The 20,289-nt window shown below is 51.5% G+C and overlaps 1 protein-coding gene across 10 annotated transcripts in view; it reads right to left on the bottom strand.

The window, feature by feature from the left end:
- The window catches only part of RREB1 (ras responsive element binding protein 1), a 167,930-nt gene that overhangs the window by 9,114 nt on the left and 138,527 nt on the right, over positions 1-20,289 (bottom strand). For 9 of the 10 annotated variants that reach the window (XM_057698432.1, XM_057698435.1, XM_057698433.1 and 6 more), the window contains 3 exons: positions 12,492-12,681; positions 8,599-11,512; positions 1,971-2,135 (listed from right to left, as the gene is read on the bottom strand). In XM_057698432.1, the coding sequence (XP_057554415.1) occupies positions 1,971-2,135; positions 8,599-11,512; positions 12,492-12,681 (3,269 nt within the window). The remainder of the gene's footprint in view (positions 1-1,970; positions 2,136-8,598; positions 11,513-12,491; positions 12,682-20,289) is intronic. The other variant, XM_057698438.1, reaches the window with a different exon arrangement.

Raw genomic sequence — 20,289 nt, 5'->3', positions numbered from 1 at the left:
GAGCCTGAAAGAAACCTTCACTCCCTCCATCACACTCACCTAGCTTAGAAAAGTTCTCCTTGAAACCACTGAACTCCACTTCCCTGAGCCTCCTTCTCCCCATCTTACCTCTCAGCCCTCTTTCTCACCAAGGATTGCGACCACAAACCTATACGTTCTCTTTGCTGGTTTCATGTTACAACTCTCACTGAATTTTCTTTTTCCAGAGGCTTTGTCCCTTAAAGGAAACCTACACAACCTCCGGGCAGGGTGAGGGCAAGGAAAGCGCTGATGGGACTTGGCAACAAAACTCATAACTGCAACTTAGAAAGTGAATCCACCCACCATGAAGACGTGGTGCTGCACTGAAGCTACGAGTAAGTTCTGATCAGCTCTGCGTCTGCGGGAGCCCTGGCTTTGGTGCTGCTTGGTCACTCAGATCCGGATGCTGAACCCAGAGTGTACATCCAGCACTCGGCTGTCACACTTTAAGACTTGTCTGCCAGCTGCCCTCGGCCACCTCCACTATCAGCTGCATTCCCTCCTTTGGGACCTTGAGGGGCTCTGAGAAAATGGGCAGGTAGAACGGGACGTGGCGGCTGTCCCTCAGACCCTGAGAGGGGCCGTCCAGGGAAGGTGTGCTGCCAGCCTCGCTGCTGGTCTCCTGGGGTGGAAGAGCAGGTCACCCAGCGACCGTGGGCTCAAGGGCACCCATGTCGTAGCAAGACTCCGTGGGCGCCTGTACCTTTCTCTACTCACAGATCCTGACAAGTCAAACGGACCTGGAAGCTGGAGGAAGGGCGGCAAACTGACCTACACTTTCAAACCCTGAGAGGGTCTGACCACAATGGAGGGCCTGGCCGTTCAAGGGCTTGTTTCACCAGGCTGGGTGGGGGGTGTGGGAAAAGAGCAGATGGTCTCGCACCAACTTTATTCTGGAAAGGCTGCCCATTCACTGCGCCCCTCTCCCCCTGTAACTGAGACAAGGACAAGGGGGTTGGGAGTTGGCATTAAAACCCAACCCTCCAGTCCATACTCACAGGCAACACAGCCCCCAACCCCACCCAAGTCTGAGGGAAAGAAGCACGGGACAAAGTTATAACCCTAGAAAAACAATTTTGGGGGAATCTCCTTGGCTTCAAAAACATGGGGAAATGTCAAGCTTTTAAGATTTGCCAAACTGAACCCACATCTGCAACAGCCAACCAGCCCTGTGTCTGAGTAACCCGCAGCAGCCGATTTTTTGTTTTATTTATTTTTGGGGGTGAGGAACACAAAACCCCAGCAGTCGAAGATAATGGAACGTACTGAATGGAGGACATGAGTAAATAAGAAGCTATAAGGGAAAAAAAAGTGGCAGGAGATGCATGGGGCAGCCGTTAATTGCTCTGTAGGGGCTGGAGGAAGGAAGCACATATCAGCACATGAGAATAATACCCGGATTCAGGTCAAGCAGAGATGTGATTAAAGAAAGGACATGCAGAGTGCTTTTTCAAACAAGACAAAGTTTTTTACTGGGAAGAGAGTTATTGAAAAGAAAAACACCCCACCCAGCCCAGCCCCTCCCTGTCAAGGGTGGGGCATCACTAGTTCCTGCAACACCCAGACACCCAAGTGGGTCCATCCCTGCCCTGTAGATGCGGCAGACGCTGGGGCTTTGGAAAACAACACCCGAGCGGTTTCACATCCCTTTTAGACGTGTTCCTATGAAGAGCTGGACCGCACACCCTCTCGCACAGCCCAGCTCCAGAGGGCAAAGGGCACGAACAGGCATCTGTAGGGGGAGAGGGGAGGGAAAGATCTTCCCTAGCAGCTCAGAGAAGCAGCCTGGGGGCACTGCCGTGGCCCCAACACCCGTCCTGCTGCTGGGATGCCAGCAGGACACTGCAGGGTCCTGCAGAAAAGGGGGGACTGCGAGCTGCAGCACAGAGGCTAGGGCGCAGCTAACGGGCACCTGTGGCGCCCTCCTGTCCACCACCAGGAGGCACTACCTGTGCTATCACGGGCTCCAGCATCACTCTCTGTGGACTGGGGGACAAGCCCGTTTCTTCTCAGGGAACAGGCGGTAACTCCGTGTTTGCGCAACTGGTGGCGTTCACAGTTAGATTTGGTGGAAAAGAAGGCACCGCATTTTTGACAAGGGAAAGGTTTCTGACCTGAAGCGGGAAAAAAAATACATATTTACCTGGCTTTCTACTGCAACGAAAAGAAAAACTGCTTTCGATTCATTCTCCTGGGATCATTGGCATTTGCTTCTCCCCCAACCCCCTTCTTTTAAGAAAATAAACAAAATACATTTAAAAAAAAATTACACTGAGAACACCAACAACTCAAATGATCTCCTTCCCTTATCCTGAGTGGGATGAAGGACTTGTCTTCAGAATACTAAAAGTTAAGGATGCAAGTGAAACAACAGTGTTACAATTAAAATCTCACACAACAACAACAACAACACACGTGAGTGAAGGAACTTGAGCACAGCAGGAGAACACCTATGTCCACCACAAAGAGAAGATGCCTCTGATAATGTCCAGCCTGGCAAGCACTGTGGACGTGGGGAATTGAATGGGATGAAGGGCAGTGCCTGGGCCTCCTGGAGGAATCCTGAGCCCTCTGGAAGTCTCTGGGGGCCGGCCCCCTTCCTGACCTTGGTGGGTCTGGCCCTCCCACCTGGACCGGAAGTGTTGAGCTCTGACTTCCCAGGGTGCCTCCTGTCTGAATTCTGCCCAAGGTCACTGTGGTCCTAGCCAGCAAGACAAGGGAGGTCTGCTCGGCGCACGAATGTTCTCTGTCCCCCTTACTCTACACTCTTGCTGGTGGTGGATCAATGACCAACAAGGCCCCCGAGTCTGATCAAAGACTATGTGCTCCACTCAGCAACCCGTGTGTGAAGCTGAGTCACTGAGCAGCCCCCAACCCTGCCAACCCCACAAATGGGCAACCTGCCCATCTCTCCCCGGCTGTTATCTGCTTTGACTAGCCTCTCCCCTCCTCCATTTGGATTCTTTTTGCAGGCTCCTCAGCACCTGGTCTCTGTCTGCGTGGACGGATAAGGGGGCAAAGCCAGGGCAGACCAAGAGGATGAAGAGAAGGAAAGAAGAGGAGGGACCAGGGAAGGGAGTAGGTGGGCGTCAGGACAGGGGAGGTGTGCCATCACCTACTGCAAGATTGGATGCTTTTGTTTCACCCCAACTGCCACTTTCTAAGTTCCCAGTTTCTGATTTTACAGGGAAAAGGTTCTGTGCACCAACAAACGGGACTCAAGAGCTGCAGCCAGCACTGCTGTCTCATAATCCCAGGGCTGCCACAATCACACACGCATCAAGACACGGCAGGCAAGTCAACCAGCACAGCTCCCTGGAAACACAAAGAGGGGGTGGTGGGGTGGTCTTTAGCCTTCCATTTAGATTTAGATGAGCATTAACGGACCACAGAACCAGCACAGGGAACAGACAGCGTGGTCCTGGCGCCCAGGGTTCACAGCACAGGAAGGACTAGCACTGCTGGCGCCACTCACAGGCAGCTTGCCACGTGTGACCCCTAATCCCCACACTCCAAGGCTGAGCATCAGCAGCAACCAAAGAAAGGGGACATCCACTCCCTCCTGCGTGACAGTTCCAAATCACGGCTAGAGGTTTTTAAGAACACTGATGCCTAGAACCATCAAAGACCATGGAGTCAGAAGCCGGGGAGGGTGGAATCAGACCCTCAGAAACCAGGCAAGTGCACCTCTAAGGAGCTCCACTTGGGCCCGAGAGAATGAACTGGAGAACCCGACTGCTTCACAAAGGCTGTAGGTGTTTTGTGCTAAATTCATAAAAATGCCCACATTAGAAAAAGAAACAAAACAAAAATCACGCTTTTTGCATGAAGACTAGCATTTTATTGTCAAAGGTAACATCACAGCTTCCCTGATGTGTCAGGCCAGTTTGAAAGCAAGAGAACCAGGCTGGAGAAGAAAAGAAGTCAGAAGCTGTGACTATGAACTGTGATCTGGTTCTTGATTTCAAATACAGCAGTTAGTTTCTTGCTTCTTCCTATTACATGATTTACTCTCTAATTTTCACACTGGTAAATGCTTTACTCTTACAGCTGGTCTGAACAGCCAGGCCGATGTCCCATGTTGATGAAGACTCATGTTAAGGTTAAATTTAGAAAACAATTCAAAGACCTGAAAGTATTATATCCAATTAGGAAGATTCCCAAAGTGGCAACTAACAGGAGTCTTTCAAAGTCCCCATCTCACTGTGTAAGTCACACATTTTAAATAGCAATGTGCTCTCCAGACGGCATGCACAGAGGAAAACAAGAGCCCTTTTAGTGTTTTACAATCACACAGGTTTCAGAAAAGCCTTGCTGACTCGTAATCGATATGGAAAGTATCCAATGATTTTATTCATTTGGTAACAGTCACAAAAGACTGCTTTAGCATGGGTGTTTCTAAATGTACCTGTAACCACAAGGAGCTACCTTTGCACCAAGAACTGTGACATGCTTCCACCCCCACCCTGCAATGTCAGCCAGCCAGTTTTCACTCTGACGGAACAGTCAAGAAGTGAAGAGAGAAATTTTACAGGAAATGACGCTGTCTGGCAGGCACTGGGGCAGGAAGGAGTAAAGGATGAACAACCAGAGTAAGTTTGATGACCTGGCGTCATAGCCTCAGATGTCTCTCCATCACCCCCCCCCCCCCACCGCCTCCCACCGCCGTTGTGGTCCAGGCCTCTTTCTTTCTTTCATGTATTTTCTTTCCTTCAGTATTTGGCAAAGGTGTACGCAGGGCTGGCCAGGTAAAGGCTTTCAGAGCTGCCACTTAAGAAAGTTAAAAGCAGCCAAACACAACTTCTGGTATCAGAAGAGCTTTCCCCACCGAGATTTGTACATCTCACTGAAATCAACTCTGATGCTGGTGGCTTGTGAACATCGGGTGGGAGAGGTGGGTAGGGTGGGCCCCAGGCTGGCAAAAAGGGCAGTAAAACCAACCATGAGAAAGTGAGCAAGGCAGGGGACCAGGAATGTCAGAGCTGGAGGGCTCATCAGCCATCACAGGTCCCGACCCCACCATTTCACAAGGAGGAAGGGGCGGAAATGAACCATTTTTTGGCACCCTCTCCTCTACCTGTGGCCTCAAAACACACGGGATGCTCACGAGGGGGAAAGGCAGGAACTGTGAGCTGTCTTCTCCTAAAGAGACATCACTGTTTAGGCCGAGAAGGGAAGGAACCAGGATGGTCCTCCCTCAACAGGATGCCACAGGCTAGCAGAGGAGTGGAAGGAGCAAACTCAGCTGTGTGTGGAGACCACGCCAGCAGAAGCCAGCTTCCTTCTAAGACATGATTCCTAGAACCTAAGCCATGCAGAGAAAGGGCTGAAACCACGTGCCCCTTGCCTGAGCAACAGTGAACCCCCAGGCGGAAATTTAACATCTGGGCTACTTATTGCTCTCCGTTTATGGGGCGGGGTGCACTGGAAACATGTCTATGAGACAATGTATAGATGTCAGAAGTCTCTGCATTCGCTGAGGTTGGGAAAGGGTCAACTCTAAAGATGCAGTTTGCCTCAATGCAATTTAAAACTGGACATCACTCAAAGCCTCTGGCTGGAATGACTACCACTCCCTGTCCCCCCCCCACCTCTTCCCTGACTAACGGGGTTCATTCAGAGTCCATGTTTAATTTCTGTCCTCTTACACGTGAGCCTCTGTCTGTTTCAGGACTAAGGATGGAGCACCTCACAGGATGCCAGGAGCCGGGAGGCAGGCACTCGGAGGTCCCAGAGCAGAGCCATCTCCCAGGGAAACCTTCGTATGCGGGAAGAGTGGGCAGGTCACACGATTTCCCAGGCTCCGTCCAGCTCCGGCACTGCACCAGACATAGCTGAGTGCTCTATAAAATTCCTAAGTGGAGCTGATGCTGAGACTGTTGCTGGAAGTGAGGCTGTGAAAGAGCAAAGGAAGTTAACTGAGCCCAGTGGGCACCAGCCTTTGTCCAGGTCCAAGCAGGTGGCTAACACCATCCCGTGGTCACGAAGTCTCTGGTCAACAGCTCGTGGTCCACATCTGTGTTCCACCTCCCAATCTTCTGCATTGGGATGTGTCAGGACACGGGGAGGCAGCAGAGGCAGGCCCTTCACATCCTCAGACAGAACCGGACCCTGGCTCCCAGCCCCAGCACTACCATGCGTCACCCGAGTGCCTGCAGGCAAATTACTCAAGCCTCCCTAAGCCTCGATTTCGTCACGGCAAGATGGGGACAGCATGGCCCTCACGGCACAGTCACCAAGGCTAGCTCTGGAAGGTTTCTCTACCCACTCAAAGGCTCCCCTCAAGAGACAAAGCCCACAGCCCCCACAGCAAGCACACAGGATGCGAGGGACAGAGTGGAAGCAGACACAGCCATCAGGGGACAGTGACTGTGGGGGGAGAAGCACCAGAACATGTTCACACCTACACCCACCCGCCGCGTCTCAACCTAACTCCCAGCTCCCCTGCTCTGTTCTGATGCCACCAAATTTGAAACCAACGAGGACACTTCGGCATTCAAAAGGAACTTCTATCAGGACCTGCAAAGACACAGCGCTACTCTTGAGAGGAAGAACGGGCCGCTCAGTCCTCTCAGGGAGACTGTCGGCTTGCAGGGAAGAGAAGAGAACATTCGAGAATCAATGGTACCCGCCAAGCACAGGGCTCCCAGCTGGAGGGGAGGTGGTGCCGGCAGGGAGAGTGCTCCTCATCAGACTCAGACCATCTGTGTTTGCTCAAAAGCGGTTACAGGAATACTCACTTCTCCAGAGACTCTGCAGGCGACAAACAGGTGCCACCCAAAAAGGGTGGCAAGAGAGTCTGCTGTGTGGGGCACCTTCTAAGAAATATCTTCTTTTTAAACTGCTTTCCTCATTCCAGCTGCTCCCTTACTTTGTCAGGCTTAAATGACTTCAAATGGAAAGAAAACCCACAGCCTGAAAATGCAGCACATACTCTACAAATCTAGGAATTGTGGCTCCTGTTACATGAGTCCTCCATGGACAGACACTCCTAACGGATGCCTGGGTCAGAGGCCCCACCACGCTGGAAAGAGATGCCGCGTCCACGTGGCGGCCAGCCTCAGAGAGACCCCTCAGTGTGTCCCTCACCCCTTGCCCGTCTCCTTTGCACTCTTGGTGCCCAGAACAGCTCTGCCGTCCCCCCCGCCCCCCGACATCCCACCTTGTTAGCAGAAACAGCTTTCCAGGAAGGATCCACCCTCAATGAAGCCTTTCCACCTGGGTACAGAGTGTGGCTCTCACCCCGCCCCCACCATCTTCCCCTCTCCACACCGTCGTGAGCATCTGGACTACCCGGAGCTGCCAGATTTAGCAACTAAAAATACAGGACGCCCAGTTAAATCTGAATTTCAGATACGCAACAAATAAGTTTTTAGTATATCCCAAATAGTGTGTGGAAAATACTTATACTAAAAATTGTTTGTTGCTTATTTGAAATTCAAACTTTCACTGGCATCCTGTATTTTACCTGGCAATCCTGTACCATACAATTCTTTATTCTGCTTTAGGTCCTATTGATTAATACTTTGGGTGGTCATCTCCAAAAGGTTAAGAATCTTGCCCAAGCTATCTGTCCTTAGTTCAAAAAGATAAATCCTATTTGAATATTCAGTTTGAATATTCGGTAACTCATAATTAAGATGGGAATTGTATGGTCATCTGACTACTAACTACCTGGTATAAAATTTAAAGTGTATTTATTATCTTAAACTTCTCTTTAAAAACCAATACATGAAAACATTTGAAAAATACTTTTGGGACATCTTTTTGGCAACTTAAGCCTGTTGCTTAGAATAATATTTATATTTGCATATATTTTCTCTGAAACAGCTGACAACTTTAGTATAAATAAAAATTTAAAAAAATTCTAAACTACTTCACCGTCGCTGATGTTCACAAGGAACAGGGGAAGATGTAAACGCCTTGTGAACTGAAACGTCACCGCAAAATCTGTAATATTTCCCTTTACAAATACGGCAGTCAAAAGAACTTCACAGGACGTTTGCAATTTTAAAAGCTGCATCGAGGATGCAAATTCTTCTGCCAAAGCCCCGGTCCCCTAGCTGCCTCCTGTGCATGACCAAGCAGGTACTCTCTCTCTTTTTTTCCCACACATTTTCATTTAGTGATGATAATTCAAGAAAATTTTCAAAACTTCTCATAAAGTGGATTTACATGGAATTAATTTTACGTTGAAAACTGGAGTATGAACTCATCATGGGAGCACAGAGAAAAGAGAAAAGATAGTGGCTAGATACAATTACAGCATTCATTTTGTGCCCTTTTTTTCCAAGCAGATACTCTCTTGACCAAGTGAGGGAAAGCAATGGCCCAGGACCATCTCCCCTAAGAACACCTTGTCTAACCCCTCCCTAAACCAGCAGCCCTTGGAGGCCCAGATGATGGAAACAGGCACGCAGGGAACAACTCTCGGCCCCATCAGGCAAGCCCGCTGCTTCGGAGACTGAGGAGGAAAGGAAGCTAGGAACAGGGAGGCAGGAAGAGGGCCCCACTTTGGACCCACCCCCACTGCCCCTCACCCCGGTGGCTGGGCCTCAGCACCCCCAGCCCTCTTACCAGTGTGTGTGAGCATGTGCCTCTGCAGGGAGCTGGCCCAGGGGAAGACCCGGGGGCAGTGGGGGCAGTTGATCTTCTGCAGGCAGTTGGCGTAGGAGTTGCGCTTTACCCTCAGCAGCTTGTCCTCCGGGGGGCTGCCCTGCTCCTCATCGCTGGGCCCATCGTGGTCTGCAGGGGCTGCAGCCACCTCTTCCTGAGCGTCGTCCTCCGTGCTTTGCAGAAACGGACTGAACTTGTTGGTGTCCGTAGTGGCTAGCATCTTCTCGATGCTGGCGAACTCCCCGCTGGAGTCCAGGTCCACCCCGCTGCTGCTGGTGCGCGGCCGGCTCCTCATCCCCTTTTTCCGGCCCCTCTTCTTTGACAAGCCAGCTGGTCCCTGATCGGCAGGCGACGCTGCCTCTGGGCTGTTGGCAGCAGGGGGTGAATCAGTGGATTCTTTCGGGCTGGTGACATCAGTGGTGGCGGCGGTGGCTTTGGGGACAGCACCCCCTACACTGTCTGCGGCTGCGGTATTAGTGCCAGTGCTTGCGGGCCCCGGGTCAGCCACCTTGGTTTTCAGCAAGGTGGGGGCCGAGGACACAGATGAGATGATCTGGGCAATGGAGGCCAGTGGGGGCAGCTCTTCTGTCACAGGGGGCTTTGGCAAGAGTAGGGGGGGCTTGGGCCGAAGCGGCCGCAGCAAGGCTGGGCTGCTTATGAGGGTGGAGTTGCCCACGAGTGGGGAGCTGCTGACCAGGGCTGAGGAGTAGATGGGCACGGCGAGCTGCACGGAGCCCTGAAGGGGCGGGGCGGGGGCTTCTAGCGTGCTGGCCGCGGAGGCTGCTGCTGCAGGGGCTGCTGGCTTCTCCAGGACCCCGCCGGGGCCCAAGGTCACCGGCAGGGCAGGGCAGGATGGTGCACATGGCGTGGCCTGCTCGCTGCTCCCAGGTTCCTGCTCAGGCTTCTTGGCTTCCCCAGGAGCGGCGGCGTCCTTGTCTCCTCTCCTGAAGGTCTTGGGGATGGACAAGTCGATGGGCTCCATGGAGCAGTCATAGGGGGCCGAGGCAGAAGGGCTCAGGAAGGAAGCCACGTTCTCCTGCTTCACTTGGACCAGGGCCAGGCCCTTCTGAGAGAAGTCCAGGGGCTCGTTGAAATCCCCCGAGAAGCTGCTGGAGGGTTCCACTTTGACTGCGACGTGGGTGGGCAGAGGCTGGGCAGGGCCCCCATGAAGAAAGCCGTTCTGGGGCTCCAGGAAGGCGGCCAGGGGCTTGCACTCGCCCAGGGCGGCGCCGGCCTCCTCCGCCCTGCCCGAGGCCTCGGCGGGTGCTTCAGCGGAGCCCAGGCCATCGGCCGCCAGCACGTAGCTTTCGAGGTCGTGCTCGGGCACGTGCAAGTGCTGCTTGAGGACGTGGTGGATGCAGTTGCGCTTGGCCGAGAAGGCGGCGCTGCACTCCTTGCACTCAAAAGGCTTGCGGGGCTTGGGGCAGCCGCCCAGGCCGCGGCCGCAGTGCGTGCGCATGTGGATGCGGAGGGCGCGGTAGTGCTTGAGGTCCTCGCCGCACAGCCGGCACACCGTCTCCGGGGAGCAGAAGGCGTCCACCATCTCCGCTGCGCTGCTGGTCACGTACTCGATGTTCTTCTCAATGTCCTTGCGTGTGGCCTTGAGGTGCTTCTTACGCAGGTGCCGCTCGCAGTTGGCCTTGACCGTGAATGGGTAGTGGCAGATCTTGCAGATGTAGGGCCGCTCACCGCTGTGTGTGCGCAGGTGGCGGATGAGTGCAGCCTTGTCAGCGGCAATGTAGTCGCAGATGTTGCACTGGTAGGGCGAGATGCCCAGGTGGGAGCGCACGTGTGCGCGTAGCACCCCCGAGAAGGCGAACACCTGGTTGCAGAAGCGGCAGGGGTACAGCACCTTGCGCATGGCTGGCGTCTTCTTGCCGCCAGGGCCCGTCATGATGGCCTTGAGGTCCCCCTCCATGATCTCCTGCTTGATCTTGGCCTCCATGCTCAGGGGCAGCAGGGCCTCGATGATGCTGTCCTGCTCCAGCTGTGTCTTCATCTCGGCCTGACCCGGCAGCTCGAGGCGTGGCTGCTGTAGGAAGAGCTGGGCGGCCGTGTTTGCCTGCACCCCCGACTTGGACTGCAGCAGGTGGGCGGTGGAGGCCGCCTCCACCGAGTTTTTGAGGAGCTTCAGCGGCGGCGGGGGCAGGCTGGGGCTGATGCAGCCGGGGGAGGCCTGCTGGGCGTTGACAAGGGGCGGGGGTGTAGAGGTGGCCACCACCGTCCGTGGTGTGACCAGGGGCTTTGGCTTCAGAGGGGGCATGTGTTTGAAAATGGCCTGCAGAGGGGCGGCGGGGGCCTTTGACAGAGGTGGAAGGCTGATCTGAGGGGGGGCCGAGGCTGCCATCTTCAGGATCTGCTGGATGTCTGCCAGCTCGATGGCCGACTCCCCAGAGATGGGCTTGACCACAATACTGCTGTCAGGCTGGATGATGAAGCCCTTCTGGAAGGGCTGCAGGGACAGGTGCTTCACGTTCTCCCTGGTGGCCGGGAGGACGGTGAGAGACCCGCCCAGGGAAGCAGCTTCGAAAGGAGACAGACTCAGCAGGCTGGTGCAGCCGGGGTCCTGAGGTAGCTGACACTTGAGCGTCTGGAGCTGTACTGCTTGGCTGTCGTCCGGCGGCGGCTCCGCGGCTGGCACAGGCCTGGCATCTTCGGTGTGCTGCAGGCCAAGCACGGCCAGGAAGACCTTCTGGTCCGGGGCGTCTCCTGGCAGGGCCTTGGCCTGTAGCCGTTCCCGTCCCTGATCGGCAGCGACGTGTGTCTGCTTGTGCAGGGTGAGCGAGGAGAGCATGGGGAAGGCCTTGTCACAAGTGTCGCAGATGAAGCGGTGCTGTTCGCTGATGCACCTGCGCAGATTCGTTTCACACCAGGCCTGCACGGAGGCCGGGCCGGCGAAAGCAAGGGAACAGAGAGGAGCATTTAGAAAGGATCACCAAACTGCACAGCCACCCAGGCACCCGGCCCTTCTCCACGGCACGTGGGAAGCCCACCTTCCCCTGCTCGCCAAACCCCAGGGGTCTCGGCAGAGCAGCACCGAAGGACAGTTAAGTAATAACACCACAGGGGTAGGATTAATTCTCTCTTTAAAAACGGGGGCCTTGCAAACCTCACAGATGGTAACTACCTGCTGTCAGTGGAGAACTGGCTTCTGGGCTGTGGGGGAGGGGGCTGCATGGGAGGGGACACCACGGGGGAGGAGGGCTACATGAGTGTACACACATAGGTACACACAGGGACACATGCACACGGGTGTACACACAGGGATGTATGCACATGGGCATATACATATGGAATAAGTCACTGAGCCTGCGGCTCCTGTACTGGAAGAATTTCTCTGCTGATATCTTCCACCTCAAGTTTTTTAAATTGGAAAAAAATTAGTTTCAAAGCAGTTTTAGCAGGTGTTTTATAAGCAGAGAACAAATACAGTTCAGGCTAACACTGACCCAAAATACTTGAATAGAAACTACAATACTAGAAATATTTAGCTGTGATATGGATATTAAAAGAAATATTTAAAAAATACAAATCCAATTTAGCTAGGGCTGGGTGGGGGAGTGAACAATTCACAACTTTAAACCCAAATGCCCCCCAGATGGGTAAAAGTACTGATGAGCTAGACTTACACACCAGTTAACATAAAATTCAACACAAAAATAAAAGGTCGCCTACCCCTCTCAACTCAACAACTCAATGATGGAAAGGGCCAAGCCGAATTTCAAGAGAGAGGTGCTATTAAACAGACAAAACCCAAATGACAGCATTTTAAGGAAAGGAAGCCTCAGGTGAGGAAGTCTGTCTAGCTCTGTGGACCGTGGAGGTGGCTGCCAGTCACGGGCTGATCAGAATACCTGAGAAATTCGAGGAAACTTCCTACAGGAGAAGTCGGTGAAGCCCAAGTCGTGGAAGCCAGCAGGGATGGAGGGGTTGTTCTGGATGAAAGGCCTGCCCACTGCGTCCCTGGGAAGCTGCTTGTGGACCAGCGCGTTGTGGCGCAGCAGTCCTCGGTGTGTGCGGAAGGTGACGCAGCAAATGTCACATCTGCGAGAAGAAAGCACAGGACGTCAGGAGGTGGCCACGTTGGAGCTCCCAGCCGTCCGTTAGCCATACTATGTTTTCTGTTGCTTCATTTCAGTGGAGGGAGATAAAAAGGATATAACATCAAGAAGCCAGCCAGCTCACAGTGAGCAACAAAAACTCTTCCTTAAAAAAAAAATCAGGTCCTACCAGCCTCTGGATACCCAGTCTTTGCAGATGACACAGGTGTGAACAGAGCAGAGAGCGGAACCTGAGGTCACTCGCTCTTACCTGCACTACATAACGTAGAGGGAACTCTTCCCTCCCCCAGCTCCATGGATTCTGATGATCACACACGTTTAGAAGCCCCAAAGCACAAATTTCCACAGCAGCTGGAACAGTCCCATCAGCATCCCTGATATGTGACTGGGATAAAACGAAAGTCAAATCCTTCAACTGAAATGGTAGCAAGTGACAGCAATTATGTATTCAATTCTGATAGTATTGCCATCTGTCTAAGAAATAACCACAGCTCCCGAATGCTGAGCCCATGCTAAGTGCAAGGGCACCCCACAGGGGTAGCACGACCCGGCAGGTGTGTGGGCATCCTCACCTTTATCTTCCAAAGGAAAACACTGAGGCTGAAAAATGTTCAGCAACGTGGTGGTCACACAGCCAGGAAGAAGCAAAGACAAAACGTGAGCCCTGTTCATACTCCTACCTTCACCTACCCACAAAGCCGTCTCCCTATCCTAGAAAGACTCTTACAAATGTGGTCCATGGAAAGAGAAAAGACCATCATGCTGCACTTCAGAGATGACTTCACATATACCTGACCCTTCCTGGACCACATGGACATGTAATGAACACCACTTTATAACGGTGGCTCCGTTTCCTCCACGTTTTACACCAGTGCTGTCTTCTAGGTCTTCAGTGAGAACCGTCTTAAAAACCAACAATCATTAGGACGTCACCCACATCCTTTAGACCTGCATTGAATACAGCAGCCACGAGAGCCCTATTTAAATTTAACTAAAACATCCTGGGCTCAGCCTCGTCAGGCAGTGCAGACCTGGCGCACTCTCCCAGGATTGCAGGCAACGCCACTGGACAGAGTCTCTTTCCAGCTACTTACACCTACACACACGTGCCATTCACAAAAGCTCTACAGCAGGTCTTATTCCTGTCTCACAGAGAAGGAACCTGTGGCATTCCTTCTCTGTGAGGGGTACAGCAACCTGACTGAGCTTACACTGCATACACCTTAATGGAAACTTTTTTTTGCTTTGAAATTCTTCTCTGGAAGTCAAAGAGATAACAGCATCACCCGTGCGTGAAGCAGCTGAGCTTCACATGCAACGCCGAGACCAGCGCCAAATATGTGCAGCTCCACTCCCCGTGTCAGGCAGTGGCGGGCACAACCGCGTGCTCCTGTGTCCCCACCTCCTCGACATCACCCCCCCCCCACCGCCCCCACTGACGCGCCCGCACCTCACCACCAAGATTCCTGTCATCGTTCAATTAAATTTAGCATGCTGGGTTCCCACGAGCCACTCAAAACACAACCCCTTGTGAGGGACTTCTGCTTAAGCTCACTGACTGTGATAAAGGCTCGGGGCAGGGATGGCCACAGAGAACCCAGACGCCTTTAGGTATGGAAAGTTCTCACGCCAGGGGCCCACACAGTGCAGCTGTCGTCTCTCCTGGGGCCTGCCTCCCGCAATCCCTTGCCCTGTTCAAATGTTCTCCGCCCCCTGCCCACCTCTTCCTCTTCCCCTCTGTCCTTTCTGGGCCACAAGCAGGTGAGGTCCAGAGAGCTGTCTGGAAGCTGGTCTGTGCCTTCCCTGACAGGGGAGACTAAGAGGAGGTAAGAAAGATAGGACAAGTGCAAAGGCAGCAGGGAGCTGGCACCCAGCGGGACCTCAGGCATTTTCCACCTGATGTCCACAATGACTCATTCTTCCCGAATTAACAATTAGCACTGATGACATATATTTTATGTAGAATATTTGCAAAGTGTTTAAAATTAATTTTTACAAGCGCTGGGACATTGCAACAGAAACCTAAGCTCATTTCATCCTAGCAACCCAGGGAGCACATGATCATCCCATCACACTGGAAGTGGAGGCCTAGTCCTCGCTCGCCGTGGGAAGACAGGAGGGCTCACTCTGTCCGGCACAGAAAGGCTCGTTAATCAAAGTCGGGTAAGGGGGGGCGGGGGGACCTCACTAAAAATATCATGCACATTTAATATTTTACTCAACCGAAAACATATTCGGTTGATTCTGATTATTTGTGGATTCTGTGTTTGTGATTTGCCTACTTGCTAAAATTTATTTGTAAACCTAAATCAATACCTGCAGCTTGTTCTTGGACAGGCAATGCAACAGAGCACCAGAGCAGGAAGAATGTGAGTTGCCCAACGCACACGTTCCCTGCTGGGGTCAGACAAGCAGACGCTCTGCCCTCCTGTCTCAGCTCCTACTGTGAACAAATGTCCTTTTCATTGTCTCTCTAGTGCCACACTGCTAGCATTTTAGTGCCTCTCCTTGATGATTCTGTGTTTAAAATGGTCCCCAAGCATACTGCTGAAGTGCCACCCAGTGCCCCCAAGAGCAAGAAAGCTGTGACATGCTTCGCGGAGAAAATACGTGTGTTAGGGCTTCCTAGGTGGCTCAGTGGTTGAGAATCCGCCTGCCAATGCAGGGGACACAGGTTCAATCCCTGCTCCAGGAAGATCCCACATGCCGCGGAGCAACTAAGTTCGTGTGCCACAACTATTGAGCCTGTGCTTTAGAGCCCGTGAGCCACAACTATTGAGACCATGTGCTGCAACTACTGAAGCCCACGTGCCTAGAGCCCGTGCTCTGCAACAAGAGAAGCCACAGCAATGAGGAGCCTGCGCACCACAACGAAGAGTAGCCCCCACTCACCGCAACTAAAAAGAAAGCTGGTGCACAGCAAAAAAGACCCAACACAGCCAATTAAATAAACAAATAAATAAACAAATTAATTAATTAAAAAAGAAAGAAAGAAAGAAAATACGTGTGTTAGATGAGCTCCATTCAGGCGTAAGCTACAGTTCTGTCAGCTGAGTTCAATGTTGAGTCAACGGTATATACTAAACGGAGTGTCTTTAAACAGAAACACACTTAATAAAACAAGGTTATGTATCAATTAGTTGATGAAAACGTGACCAGAGGCTTGCAGGAAACTAATCCTGTGTTTCCTTCAGGAACAACGGTTCAGTGTCCACTAACTCTCTTTACGTGGGGACTTTACAGAAGGTACCTTCTGTGTAGTAAGAGTCCACTGTACATTCACTGGCCCGCCTTTGATGGGGACCAAGGACTTAGGTTTGAGTCTAGTTCCACTGAGTGAAGATCCATGTGTGGGTCACGCTCATAACACAGCACCTTTGATTTCTGGTTTTAGATGCTTTACGGTAGAGCAAGAACTTAGATTTTTGCAAAGCAAGCATCCTAGGTTCTTATGATTATTTCTCTCAACTGTTCACAGTTGTCTTTCTCATCCTAAATTTGACAGCAAAACAAACAACAATAACAGCAGCAACAAAAACTTGTCCAATGTGGATTACATGCAAGTCTGCCCAACTTAGTTTTCACAGAGACTATTCTTTTTTTAAAAAAATATTTTGCTGGCTTATAGAAAATTTAATTAAACTATAGCAAATAATTACACATATTATTGACATAAACAGGTTGGGGAGGAATAATACTGACCCTTGGCGGCCTGCATGTCAACTGCAGAAGGTGAGCAGGTGGGCCTGAGCAGTTGGGGGGCACGCTTCTTGAACTTTTAACTTTTAACTTTTAACCTTAGAGTTAAAACGTTTTTGAGCATTTGTCGCATATAGGCTTGCTGTTGGAGAAATGTGTGTACATGTTATGTATCTTTACGTATCTATATGGACACATATATTTACACGCATATATGATATACCAGGCATATTATAAAATATAAAAATAGAAAAATGTTAAAGGAAGAGCAAAGAAAAGCCCTATTATCTTGCCCTCGTGCCCCAGAGATCTCTCTGATACTCTCTTCTTTTGAGACTATGGCATCAGTGCAGAGCCTACTGGCTGCGAGTATTCTGAGTGAGGGCATCCCACGTGGGTTACATGAGGGAATGGAGAGGGCCTCGGAAGGTGGCGATGAGGACTTACTGCTCTTCTATTGTAGCCATGGATTCTTAGTAACGCTGAGTTTGCACCATTTGCCTAGACATGTCCACCTCCTCCTCATTCTCTCGTTCACCTTCAAACCCCTCCCGTTTCTGGCATCTAGGACCGAGTTTCACACGTAGTAGGCTCTCGATACACACATGGCGGAATTACCCGGCGCCAACCACAGGCTGCGTCCTCTGAGGAAGGCAGGTGTGGAGCCATGGGGGGATGGACACGGGGACCAGAGACGCTGGGAACAGAGAGTCAGAGTGTGTGACCTTGGACAACTTGTTTCATCTGTATTTCAGCTGCCTGCTGTGTAGAATTTCCCAAACGTGCCTGAGATAAGAATCCCCTCATGACCTTGTTAAAAGCCAGATTCCTAGGGCTACCACAGATGGACTGGAATCAGAATAACTGGAAGAGGGACCCAGGAATCTGTATATGAGCAAGCACACCAGGTGCCTCTTACATTAGACAAGTTTGGAAAGTAACTTACAGTGAGAATTAAGCAGGAGGATCTCGAATCTATGAACAACTCATCTGTTATGTGGGGATCTTTAGAGTTACCGTGAATAACAGGTAACAAGATGCTCAGAGAACTGCAAGGTACTAGATTAAATTTAACCACTATTTCATAGCGCTAGGAACAAAAAAAAAATCAGGAATCACTGATTTCCTGGAAGTTATAGCAAACACAAAAACGCAGAAAAAATGGAATTTTAATTTCAAAAGGATGTATTCTCTCCCTTTGCTCTTGAGAATGTCACAGAACAGCAGAACTTTTCCACTGCTGTGGTTTAACCTGGAGCCTCACTGGGAGAAATGTGTGTTCTTTCTAGTCCTGCCTATGCCCCACACCCCCTGCTTCCTCATCACCCTGGTTCCCTTCTGGAGCCACAGCCTGCACCGCACTCGGAGCCTCCTAATGACCTGAAACAAGCCCTCCACCCATCACACCTCTGTTTCCACAGGATTTCAACCGAGGTGCTCCTATTTCACTTCTGAAATGATACAGACTACCATCTTACAAACAAACGTCTCGAAAAGTAGCCGGAAAAAAAATCTGCTCTGAAATCAGAAGCACATGAAGAGGCTGGTTAAAAGGAAGGAAAGAACCCTCATGGGAAAAACAGTGCCTCCCATCTCACACTCGGACCTCTATCTGCAGACAGACTTTAAATGAAACCGTTGTGGAAAACTGTCACCCAGACACGTTGAGATTGCCTTTGTCAACCAGACACCCGGTTCCTCCCGAGGCCCAGTGGAGGTCACTGCAAATCTGCGGGAGCTGCTGCTGGCTGCAGAGCTGGCCGCAGGCACTGATCTGGGGCTATCTGCTAACCTCGCTAGGGTTTGTCACCTTCATTAAGGCCGCAGCCACTGATCGGGTGGTCCCCACCACTCTCCCCTCAACCCTGGGGTGGGGGATCTTTCAACCCTGCCAGGAACTTGTGAACAGCACACTATAAAATATTTGGATGGAGTGGAACTGTACTTAGAGTCACAGCTGAGGTGGGTGCTGGAGGACAATTTCATTTTTGCCAGTGATCTGATGATGTGCCAGAGGGAAATTTTATAGATCCGAGAGGCTGTTTTCGGATTTTCTGGCAACGGAGATGGCCTTAAGTTGGAAACTGAGGGTAACTTTTCCAAATGGAAACTAACTTCGCTGTCAGTAAGATAAATGCATTTAGTGGGGGAGAGTGTGTCTAGCTGTAGGGTTTAAAGAAGCTAATAAAATTCCCTCCACTCTTCTGAGAACAAAACTTTTTTTCTTTTTAAATCACATAATGAAATAGATTACCATAAAGAAAACAAAAATTCATCAGAAGAAAAACCCCGAAGGACAATTTAAGGCGAGATCACTCAGGAAACACAGGGACGCTAATGTGGACATTCTGCCTGCCCTTGACTTAAGAAGGATGATCACCTATATGTGAAACCCAAATCGTTCAGCTCACAGAACAGTTTCTGTATCCAGAGCCCACTTCACCCAGAAAAACACTTGAATCCCAGCGCGTTACTGAATGCTTCCATGTAAAAGGAAGCACACTTAGTTCAGAACGCTGGGAGAGTGTCCCAGCTCCCCTAACTGCAGGGTCCTGCCTCCTGCAGGGTGGCCCTATTCCCGGGACAGGGGCTCCAGCAGTTTAGTGTACGCAGGGTAGTTGGTAAGGGCAGAGCTGAGGTTTGGGGGCGTGCAGGATTGGAGCTTCTGGAAGCAGAGGGGAAAAGCAGCTGTCTGCAGCTTATCTGCTCTGTCTGCTGTGGCAGTACCTGCAGTGTCACTGAGGGGGTTTGGGGAGGTGAGAAGCAGAGGCAAGAGGGGCTGGGCTGGGGGTCCCAGGGGAGGGAAATGCCTCCTGGCAGCATGCAGGGGAGTGAGTCAAGTTTCCACTGTGGCCCCCAGTATACAAAGGAACAGATGGCAGGACTGGGGGCTGCCAGCGTTGGGGCTGGAGGGAGGCACTGTGATCCCGGAGCGCCTTCACCACGTGCTTACCCACAGCCTGTCCTGTCCCTTCTCCTCCAGAAATCAAAGTCATACAGCCCCTCAGCACATGGGCTCTGGCCTTGACACTGGCCGTGCCGGGAAGAGCACATTGTGAGTGTGGTCAGAGAAGGCTGACTCCCATGAGAATGGCAAGCTGCACTGATCTTGAAGCCACCCTGCCAGCCACAGCTCAGGGCAGGGCCGGGCTGGGCGGCTCCAGGAGGTCCAGGAAGTACTCTCCTTTGTTAGCTTGGGGTTTGTCCTTTCAGTTCTCAAAGGACTTTAATGCAAGTGAACGATGTTCTTGTTCATGGCCAGATTCACAACTAGTCTCAAAAAAACAAAAGTCAGGATCCCAAAGTCACTGAATCGAGGACTGACACGTACCACAGCACACCCAATGGGGCAGAGCCCCATGGAAGCCGTTCTTTACAACACATGCCCTTCCTTCTTATTTACTTTTTACAAGAAAACTGCAGACTTCTGGGCTTGGGGAGGGTTGTGGCGTGGTGCACGTGCTATGACGGCACGGGCACTGTGCAGGGAGGAGGGATACAGGAAGAAGCTGTCCACAGAGCAGCTCACAGCAGGGCTGACAGTGACTTAGCAGGACTAACTCTCACGATTAAAGGCATCAGCTGTGAAACCAGGAACGTGTAACCAACTAGCTGGAGTAATCTTCCCAAAGGAGCTACAATGGAGGGGAGCTCGCACACACAGAAGACTGAGTCAAGCCAAGGTAAATGCAGAGGCAAAATCACCAGCAAAAGGAGCTATAGGCTAAACAATTGTGGGGCTAACTCCTCCTGGAGTTTGCTACAGTAATACTGTATTCATTTGGTGACCCTTTACTTCCACATTGTTCTATCACATGTCCCAGTTAAGGGACAGACAGATGACCCCTGCTGCCCCAAGAAAGGGTTAAAAAAATTCTTTTTTCACTACGCT

This window comes from Hippopotamus amphibius, chromosome 11 (assembly GCF_030028045.1).
Source record: "Hippopotamus amphibius kiboko isolate mHipAmp2 chromosome 11, mHipAmp2.hap2, whole genome shotgun sequence".
Lineage (NCBI taxonomy): Eukaryota > Metazoa > Chordata > Mammalia > Artiodactyla > Hippopotamidae > Hippopotamus > Hippopotamus amphibius.
The sequence above is the reverse complement of the archived record's forward strand: the minus strand, read 5'-3'. Positions and strand labels throughout refer to the sequence as shown.